Consider the following 10,929-nt stretch of genomic DNA (forward strand, 5'->3'; position numbering starts at 1 on the left):
CTCTCCCGTTGCGGAGCACAGGCTCCGGACGCGCAGGCTCAGCGGCCATGGCTCATGGGCCCAGCCGCTCCGCAGCGTGTGGGATCTTCCCGGACCGGGGCACGAACCCGTATCTCCTGCATCGGCAGGCGGACTCTCAACCACTGCGCCACCAGGGAAGCCCCCAGGTGGTATTTTATATGTATCATTTAATTTAATCCTCAGAGTAACACTGAGGTAAGTATACTTACCCTCTTTTTACAAAGGAGACTCAGAGAGGTGGGTGACATCACAGAGCCCAGCTGGCTTGCCTTCAGAGTCACTGCTCTTTCTCTCAAAATTGCTGCTCTCAGAACTAGTTAAGAAATGGCCAGGGAAGCCCTAGGAAGACATTATTAATAGCATTTGCTGATGTCACCCAACTGTAGTCATTTATTAACTCCACAAATATTTATTGAGTGCTATTACATACCAGGTATTATGCTAGACAGTAGGGAGGTGGAGAGACTAAAACAAATGTGATCCTTCCCCTCGTGGAGCTTATGTTCTAGTGGGAATTAGATTTGTAGATGGATTTGCATTTTGCTTTATCTGCTTAATGCAGGTGTCCTGTTACGTACATGCATGCATACGTACGTGCATATACACATTTACATTTACGTTAATGTGAATAGCTTCGGGTTTGTTTTCTGTAAAGAGAGAAGGATGAAAAATCTTTTGTAGATTAGCACGTTTGGGGAACTTCTTTATATTACATCGTGTGCCTAGAATTTCAGAGAAACTCTGTGCAGTAAACTCCTTTATGAATTGTGTTTATATTCTGCTTAGAAAGGTTTTTTGTTTGTTTTTTAACATTTTGTAACGGAAAATTTCACATTTATTCAGCAGTGGAAAGGAGAATGTATTAAACCGCTGTGTACCTATCACTCACCTTCAATAATTACCAACTAATGACCAGTCCTGTAGGGAGGCAAGCATTGCAGGTAATTGGGTTCAAGACTAATATTCAACTTAAAGAGTAATCTCTTTTACATAGGTTTTATGTATAACTGTTCTTTGTCAAAGAGATAATTTTATCTATTGTTTATTCAAGTATTAAGAAGATGGTCATTTAGTAATATAAGCTATTTTATTGTGAGTCTACTTTATTAATGCTTTAGGATGGAAGCTTCCTAAGATCTGAATTAGGCATATGTCTCCCCATTATATTCATTTGTCCAGCTAGGTAAGTGCATTTAAGTAAGCAACATTTAAAGAAAGGCATTTGTTCAAAATAACCTGTTTCTTCCAGGTACTCTTTTGGCCCTCTGTCATATTTTGCAGAGAAGAACAAGGCCAATGGTATTGTAACACTAACTTTGCAATTCTCTTTGTGAGTTGGGTCTTTTTTGTTGCTGCCGTTTGGTGCATGATTAAATTTACGATGATATAGCAAATGGTTTGTTTGTTTTAATGATTACATATTGATTTGGATTTCTTTCTGTTGTGCAGAAGGAAATGTACAAATTACAGCTGAAACTCTGCTAAAATCTACTGAGGAAGTACAAGGTATGAAGGTCAGTGGGACTAAGACGGATAATAATGAAGGACACGAGAATGGCCATGTAAGTAAAGGTCTCTCAGCTGGGTGCAGCGGATACCCAGAAATAGACAAAATCACGACCAGTGGTGAGGTTTCAGAGACTAGCACGTTAGTTTCCCTAGAGCCTTTAAACTCTGTGGACCCTGGATTAATAGAAGCAACTAAAGAAAAAGAATGTGAAGAGCTAAAAACCTGTCCTCCTTGGTTGTCATTATTACCAGGGAAGAGTGCCATTTCCAAAGTGGACAATGGAAAGGAAGAGTTGTGTATATTAAAACTTGTCTGTGAAGCAGATGACAATCGCCAACAGGTTCCTGGCCACCATAGTGAGAGACACAGTTCTGCACGTGGTAGTCCCAAAGCCATGAGAAAGGTGGTTATTGTAGAACCCTTAGAAGAAAATTCTGAAGTTTCACATTTCACATCATGTTTGTCTGGTCCAGAATCCAGAACAACATCCTCAGAAAAGTGTGGTTTTGATGGTGATAGCTTGCCAAAGGAATCTGCTAAAAAGACAGACAGTTCCTGTTTTGATGGGGATGATCAAAGCAAGAACTTGGCTTCTGGAGAAGAAAATGAACAGCCTTTGAACCCCAGGAGTGAAAGAGAGGAACTGTTTCTTGTTAATGCCAGGCAAGCAGAAGAGGATGCTAGTGGTCACTATTCTGGAAAAAAGGAGGCTGTTGACTTCCCCAAAGAAAATATCCACAATCACTACTGCCCTCAAGGCAGTATCCATACAGACTGCTCTAGTTCTTTAATGCCCAATTCCTTTACTGAAGCCACGGAAATAATGTTTAAAAAAAATGATTTAAAAATCACTTTGGACATTCAAGATAACTTGGCAAATCATGAGGACCATAGAGGAACTTTTGCTAATATAAGCTATCCAGGCACACACTCTGAAGAGAACCATTTTTCCTTCTCAATGCAGATTGAAGAGCCAGAACAGACAACCACTGTAGAGCCAGGTATGTTAAGGGAAAAGATTTACAGTAAAGACTCTGACTCCTTAGTCAGCACCCAGAGAAATCTGGAAGGCAGCACCCAGTTAAATGAAGCATCACATGATGGATTTCTGATTGAAAGAAAATCCCCTGTGAGTTTAATGCCAGAGGACCAGATAAGTTCTATAAATGAGGTGTTGAAACCCAAGAAAGACATTGCTCCGTTACTGCCAGCCCTAGAATTTGATGACAGACCTGAGTCAGAAATAGCTGTACAGAACTCCCAGGACGATGGTCCCCATTTAGATAAACAGAGTGCTGCATGGGAGGTGAATGAACTTCCTTATGCCAACGAGCTAGCTGTAAACAAAATAGGAAGTGAATGTGTTTTAAATCAAGTGTCCCTTAATTCTCAAAACCACGCGAAGTTGCCAACTGACAAAGAGATGCCTGTAGCAGCGAGCGAGGGCTCCCGACAGAGCCAGCACCCTCCGTCAGAGGATGGAGCAGATGTCACTGCTGGTACCCAGACTGTTCCTGTAAAGACAAAAATGAAAGACATCTCTCCACCAGGTGACAGAACCTGTGGTGCCTCTTCAAACAATCCCACCTTAAACAGCAAATCAGAAAGCCTAGAAAGAAAAACTGAAACAGGTGATTCAGGAGCAGAAGGTCTGCATTCCAGACTTCTCTCAAATCAGAAAGAAGCAGCAGGCTTACCTCAAGAGGTCTCTGCCATGGAATGTCAAAGCATCCAATCTCGGGATCTCTCTAGCTGCCCTTGTGTAAGAAAAAACGTCCCAGAGGAGAGTGCGTGTTCTGCCCATGCTGCCCTGGAGCCCAGCGAAATCATCCTGGGAGTTGAGAACTGTCTGATAACCAAGTATGAAAATGCATTTCAGCACAGCGATCACCGCCCCCAAGGGAGAGAAGCCTCCGTGGAAAGTTGCATCCATAAAGTGAGTTGTACATCGGCGGAAAGTGAGCCAGATGGGGGAGAAACTGAAGGCAGGCTTCCAGGAGGTAAGATCAGAAACGAAATGACGGCAGGCATGTTAAATAGTGAAGCTCCAAACAGGACCATCCACTCCACCTGTCACATCCATCCCAGCGAGGAAGGGCTAGAAGAAAAAGAACAGGACACACCCAAAGAGACTGTGTTTTGTAAACATAACATCTGTGATTGTGCCGCACAGGGATTAAACCAACCTGCAAACATTCCAAGTCCTGAAAAATTGTTGGACCAGTTTCCTACTGTTATGTTCCCCGGTGTTAAAAACATGAACCAAGCAGTTGAAACTCCTGAGCAGAAGGCAGATGAAGCCCTCGGCTGCCAGAGTAACCCAAACAGATCCAATGAATGCAGAAGTGAAGATAACCCAGCTAAGGAGACACTAGGCAGCGACCAGAGAGAGGTGGTCGCAATACCTAATGGAGAGGTGAGCCACAGCCTGAAGGATCTGCCAGTTGGTTCAGGCAATAACAGCTCATCGTCTGGTGGAAGCCTGAAGAAAGGAGACTTTGAAAGGATTTCTGGCTGTGAGGAACCCATAGACGGTATGGCAGACACGGTCTCCACAGGCTGTAGTGATAAGGGCACAGAAGGCGTTCTGGACATAAGGGCGTCTAGTACTCTTGATGGGGGTGCAAGGCAGGATGGGCCAGTGTTACAGGAAACCTCAAGGAGTGTGCTGTCACAAAGAGGAGAGCCTATTGCTGCATTTATGGGAAAGATGGACCAGGATTCAGTTTCCCAAGATGCTACTTCCTCGACAGCAGACTCTCTCGAAATTAAAAAATCACGTGAAGAGAAAGTATGCAGATTGTTAAAAGACTGTGAAATGGAAGTGTGTCCAGACTCTTGTGCCCCTGAGACAGGGTCTGTGGCAGATCATAAACCAAATGTAAGAGTATTGGATAGAATAAATGTGTCTTTAAATTATATTCATCTTGAACAGCAAGCTAAAGAAGCATCTCTGAGAGAAACACAAGGAATGATTAAAGGATCAAGACTAGAAATAAATTCTGAGCACGACAAGGGAAATGCCATTGGAATTTCCTCAGAAGAACTGACATCTTCTGGACACCAAGATGAGAACTCTGTTCCCCCAGGAAGCCTGAAATCCACTGAGATAATTCCTTTGTATCCGTTGTCTCAAGAAAAATCAGAAACAATTATGAATAGTGAGGAAACTGACCTGAAAAACCTTTTTAAACCAAAAGATGGTGAAATGCCCTGTGAGAATGTAAAGGACTGCATGGTCCTGCCTGAGATGAAAGGAAGAGCACCAAGGGATAAGAGTAATCCTAGCAAAGAAAGCAGCACAGCCCTCATTGCGGAAAGTTCGCCTTTGACGATGGAAACAGAAACCGAACTGAAAAGAGAAGAAACTACAGAACACCAGAGGGGACCACGGGGTCAGTTTCCTGCTGTGGAGGAGTCCGCAGAGATGACTGTCAGAGAAGGTGTTCATGGTGATAACATGAGCCAGGTGTCTCAGACCCATCTTAAACCCCCGAGGATGCTGCGTGATGCTGAGGACCAACAGAGCCAGGTTTCGGACTACAAGGAAGAGGAACAGATGCATCAAAAAGAAGCACATGCAGCTTTGGAACGATGCACATCATCTAATATGTTGTCAGATGAGGCGCAAAGTAAGAGCCAACCTAAGGATCGCAAAGCTGAGCCCACTGTGGTGAAAAAAATCACCCTAGCAAAGCCAGCCACAGGCGACACTGCTGCAGGGTTTCAGAAGCTGAAAGACCCAAAGGAGGAAAGCTTGTGTTGCCCATCAAAAAAGGACATTGAGTCCTGCGCAGGCCCTTGCCTCCATGATGTCCCCCGGAAAGCACAAGACCCCAACTCCACTGGGCGTGATGAACTACACGGTGCCTTTGGGAACACTTCACATCAGAAAGGAGTGCTTCCCTTAAAGAAGCAGCCCCACCGAACGTGTAAGAAAGTTTCCTGCCAGGAGCTAGTCAACATGGGGAGGAAAATAAGTAAAATCAGAAATTCTACATTTTTAAAGAGCTCCTCTGAAACCATCCCCACAAACGCACACAGATTTCTCAGTTCACATGCTGTGTCTGCACCCACGCAACTGGAACCTGAAACAGCCCCTGCCAGGAGCCTTGTTAGCCACGTACCAAAGCAGAAGGCCACTCCAGGCCAGCCCTCGCGTAGCCTGAATGTTCGGAAGCCTACCAAAGAATCAGCCTTATTCAGCAAGCTGTCCATCCTTGCCTCCAGACTGGCCCCAGCCACAAAGACCCAGAAGCTACGGTATCGGCGGTGTTCCTCTGACCTTCTTCCGGTGGCTAAAAGCTACAAGCGGCTCAGATACAAAAGGCTCCTGGATGGGTTTTCCTACAGCACAACACAGCTGAATCCATGGTTGGCACGTAGTGATTGGGACAGGAGGCCTAACAGTAAACCCTTGACGCTTTATTCGCTCGAAGCCATCAAAATGAGCTTCATAGATTTGAGCGACAAGATGCCATCCCTGTTGTTTGGTTCCGAAATCTTCCCAGTATCCTTTCACGTGAAGTCGGGCTCCGAGTGCGGGACCGAGTCCCCAAGGACTTTTCCCGAGCACTGTGCACCCGCGAGGCTCGCCTTAGGAGAGGCCCGCCGGTGCCCGTCTTCACCTCCCAAGTGGACCTTCTCTTTCTTCTTGGCCCACGACTGCCCTGGGGTGGCCATGTTCAGGGAAGACCCTGGCCTCTACTGTCAAGCAGGCGCCCAGCCTCCACTGCAGCCTCCAGTTCCTCTCAAAGACCATGGAGCCACCACCATAGTCCAGACCAGAGCGGGCTGCTCCGTCCTTGGCCTTCACACACTCCTAGCACTTTGTTCCCCGGGATGTTACCGAATCTGGACAAAAAAACGGAGCTGCTCCAGCCACATGCCCACCATGCAGAGGCTCTTCCTGACCCAGTTTACCCAGGGTCTGAAAGGGTTACGGTCTCCCACCTCCATAGCAGACAAGGTCTTCTGTTCTCTGCCCTACTCGGTGGGCCGAGTACTGTCCATTTGGAGCCAGCATGGGCCTTCTGCCTGCCCCTTCGAAATCTCTGCTCTTGATTCCTCTCACAGCAAGCGGCAGCCACCTCTGGGCACCATGAGCAGGTAAAATCCGTCCCCCGTTCTTTGCTGAAGTCCCATGTTTGCATCCTACCATTGTGGGGAGGAAAGGGTGCTCCTGAAAATTCAGGGCACAGAGTCTGTGTCTGCCATTTCCTGTTTATTGCCTAGTCTCTGCTAGGAATATGCAGCAGTAATTCTGAAGTGTAGCCCCCTCTAATTTTCCTGAAGGGTCTAGATTTCTTGCAGAACCCTTTATTTTGTACCTTCCTTTGTTCTGTCCATTTAATTCTGTGAACCATTAAATCTTGAATCTCTCCTTTTCTCCTCTTGCTCTCACCTTGCAAAGAACATATCCCATTACTATAAGTAGTGACTTGTGACTTGTAACTATTACTTGTTCACAAGGTATTATAACAGCCTGCACCTAACTCAGTGGTTGGTGTGTAAAGGATACAGAAGAAATACTTTTTAAATAAACTAATTAATTACATGGGCATCACCAAATCTAGTTTAGGAATCTATGTGTTTCTTTCTGGAGCAGGGAAGCTTCAGAGATTGGCGTTTACATATTATAGCTATAGAATTTATAGAATTTTAAGTGAACTGGAAAAGAGTTCTTGTGGTTTGACCACTGAGAATAGTTGAAAATAATTTCACCAATATCATTTTACCTTCTAATAGGAAATGAGAGAAGAAAAAGAATTTGGGAGTTACATCCCTGAAGATCTGCTATAGGCATAATAGATAAATCCTCCTATTTGTAATCCTCTAGATAAACAGAAACTTTAAACATCATTTGGTTTGCCCTTATCATTGCTGTAGTTTAAAACTTCAACACCAAAAAAGCCTTAAAATTCCAAACGGCCTGGGAGAGGCCTTGTTGTTTGTGTGTCTGGGCAGAGTCTCTCATGCAGAATCATTCTGTCATTGAAAAGCTTCTGGGGCATACTGTGAAGTTACCCAGCATCTTAGCAGAAAACTAACTAAATAAAAGAGCTTCAGAAAGGCACCCCAGAACCTGAATGTGGCTGATTGTGAGTTCTTGTCCTGTAGGAAAACAGGAAAATGTTCACTTCTTATCAGGCAGCCATAAAAATACAACAGGATGAATCAAATTGTTTTAAATGATGGTGCACTGCTTCTGTTGCATAGTTTGTTTGCCTCTACAACAAACTCTGCTCTGTGTCTGTAACACTCAGTTTTAAATCATGTTATCTTCTTTAAACTATGTCCAGTCCTAAGGTAGCATGGAGGGTAGTTATTCATTTCACCCTGTGAAGGTGAATGACCCTATGACCCTTTTCCCTCTTCCAGAACTCTTTCCCACCTAACTTTTCTGTTTTCTGGTGGGGAATATTTTCTCTCTCCCTTAGATCCTGTATCTGACATTTCATTTATTTTATTTTTTAGTTTACTTTTAATTTAATTATATATATGTGTGTATGTGTGTATATATATGTATTTTATTTATTTTTTATTATTTTTTAAAATTTATTTATTTACTTATTTTTGGCTGCATTGGGTCTTTGTTGCTGCACGCGGGCTTTCTTTAGTTGCGGCGAGTGGGGGCTATTCTTCGTTGCGGTGCGCGGGCTTCTCATTGCAGTGGCTTCTCTTGTTGCAGAGCACGGGCTCTAGGCGTGTGGGCTTCAGTAGTTGTGGCACGTGGGCTCAGTAGTTGTGGCTCACGGGCTCTAGAGCACAGGCTCAGTAGTTGTGGCGCACAGGTTTTGTTGCTCCGTGGCATGTGGATTCTTCCCGGACCAGGGATCGAACCCATGTCTCCTGCATTGGCAGGCGGATTCTTAACCACTGCGCCACCAGGGAAGTCCCTGTATTTTAAAGATTTAATTTTTTTTTTAAATTTATTTATTTTTGGCTGCGTTGGGTCCTTGTTGCTGCGCGCAGGCTTTTTCTATTTGCGGCGAGTGGGGGCCACTCCTTGTTGCGGTGCGCGGCCCTCTCATTGTGGTGGCCTCTCTTGTGGAGCACGGGCTCTAGGTGCACGGGCTTCAGTAGTTGTGGCACACGGGCTCAGTAGTTGTGGCTTGCAGGCTTTAGAGTGCAGGCTCAGTAGTTGTGGTGCACAGGCCCACTTGCTATGCGGCATGTCGGACCCTCCTGGACCAGGGATCAAACCCGTGTCCCCTGCATTGTTGACAGGCAGATTCTTAACCACTGCGCCACCAGGGAAGTCCCTATTTTTTTAATTGAAGTGGTAGGGGTGGTGTTTGTGGGAACTTTTTTTCTCATTGGCTCTAAAAGTGCCTTAACATCATATATATCCTTGGCTTAGAGCTTAGAAGTTTGCTGTGTTTGTAGACACACTTAGAAATGTTAAGCGTGATAAGTTGGGGTGCCGCAGAAAGCAAGACTTAACCAAGATTAAATTAATTTATGTTTCCACAGCGTTTTCTCATTTGAACCTCATCCTCCAGCACTCCATAATATGGGTCAAACAGACATCTTTTTTGCCTTTTTTTTTATAGATGATGAGACTGAGGCACATGGTTTTTTCTAACTTGGGTCACTCAGCTGGTTGCTGTGTCAGCTGAGCTAGACCCAGATGAGGCCTCTGATTTGGTCAGCCCCTTTCGCAGTATTCCAGATTGGTGCTAAGCTCTCTAACAATCTGATTTATCTGTGTTTCAGCCATTGAACAAATTTCTCTAACTTCCCAGAGGAGATGGATTATATGATCATTATATAAACATCTGATTAATTAAACCTGTACTATGTCTAAATTCAGTAGAAATGGATACAAGCTTTACTTTGAGGGGTACCAGAAGCTCTCCAACAATGCATATTAATGTATCTATAAGTGATTAATACCATTTTTCATCTATAAAAATCAAAGCTTAATTATAAAGGAACTAGCCCTGTGAACAGTTTTCATCTACATGGCCATGTTTTACGTGGAACTCGGCTTTAAAGATAATAAGGTTTCTTCACATTTTTTTGTAAGTTTATAGAAATTGGCAGATTTTATTTTAATACGGTTAATACAGAACTGAGGAGTGTATTTTTATCTTTAAAGTACTTTTTAAAAACTTTAACATACACGTTCAACAACTTGATTAAAAGGTATAAGGTTAAGGGTATTCTTGTCCTCCTCCTTTCTCTTACTGTCCTCTGTATATCTCTCTCTGCTTTCTTTCCATTTAAGTTAGAATATAATCCTCCTGTCAGCCTGCCTCCATTCCAGTGATGGGCACGTACATGTAATTCTCATGCCTGGGAGGGAGGTTTTCGTCTTCCTGGGTGACTGACACTTCTCGTCTTCCTTGGGCTCTGATTGAGCATCATTCCAAACCCACGGTACACCAGAGCCTCTCCTGCCATCCCGCTGCCCTAACCTGCCTCTCGTGTACTTTTGCTCCACTTCAGCCACACTGCGTTACCATCCGTGCCTCTTCCGGACCTGGAAGCTGCTTACAGCACCAGCGGCAGTCACGTGAGGTGAGGCTCCAGTGGCGCCTGGCACGTGAGGGCTTGTGGTTTGCAGTGTGTGTGTGTGTGCGTGTGTGTGTGTGTGTGTGTGTGAGAGAGGGAGAGAGAGAGAGAGAGGGAGAGAGAGAAGTGGGGGACGAGTGCACTGGTGGCTGGTGTGGGTCGGGCATGGTATAATTCTGACCTCTCGTTCTCCTTCTAAGCCTAATCTACATCTCTCAGATGAACAATCTGAGGTTCAACCTGTGTAACTAAAGTTGTGTGATCAATCCTATTTATGAAAAAAACGTCAAAATCCCTAGCCAGCTCATTGTACCACAAGTCCCTTAAGATACTGCTTGGTCATTTAGCCGATTTCAGTGCCCGGATGGGATTGATGTCGTCTGAGCACAGTCCATTTGTTCAGTTCACTAAATGTCTTCTTCCCACAAAAAACCTGTTCCTTTTTACATTTTTCCTTATTCACTGCATCTTCCTCGTTCGTTATTCCATCACAGTGAAGTGGATTGACCACATTCTCGTTGTTTTTTACGTGTATAGACACAAGTGTGTCCAGAAGTGTCAGGAGGACAGGTTTACTGGGAACGTCATTCAGCTCTTGTCTGGATGTTAAGACGAATGTGCCAACATAGAAGGTGAACCCGTCCCATGTCGTTCTTCTCTGTCTCTCTCTCCGTGGTGCTAGGCTAGAGCCTCCATTCCCTGCCTTGGTACCAAAGTCTCGCTTGGTAACAGACTCAGCTGTCAGCAAGCTCCTGCTTTCAGCCTCCGAGTTCCAGGTTCCTGGATTTGATGAGCTGGATGGTGTGACAGCCCCGTGCCCCCGACCACAGAGCAGCCCCCCAGAACAGAAAGAGGTAAATTTAAAGTGCCTGTGGGGT

The 10,929-nt window shown here is 44.7% G+C and overlaps 1 protein-coding gene across 7 annotated transcripts in view; it reads left to right on the forward strand.

The window, feature by feature from the left end:
- PRR14L (proline rich 14 like) overlaps positions 1 to 10,929 on the forward strand; it is a 57,024-nt gene that overhangs the window by 28,459 nt on the left and 17,636 nt on the right. For all 7 annotated transcript variants that reach the window (XM_029219350.1, XM_029219342.1, XM_029219332.1 and 4 more), the window contains 3 exons: positions 1,471 to 6,640; positions 9,986 to 10,057; positions 10,734 to 10,905. In XM_029219350.1, the coding sequence (XP_029075183.1) occupies positions 1,471 to 6,640; positions 9,986 to 10,057; positions 10,734 to 10,905 (5,414 nt within the window). The remainder of the gene's footprint in view (positions 1 to 1,470; positions 6,641 to 9,985; positions 10,058 to 10,733; positions 10,906 to 10,929) is intronic.

Source organism: Monodon monoceros, unplaced genomic scaffold (genome assembly GCF_005190385.1).
Source record: "Monodon monoceros isolate NGI ecotype Baffin Bay Population unplaced genomic scaffold, NGI_Narwhal_1 Super_Scaffold_1, whole genome shotgun sequence".
NCBI lineage: Eukaryota > Metazoa > Chordata > Mammalia > Artiodactyla > Monodontidae > Monodon > Monodon monoceros.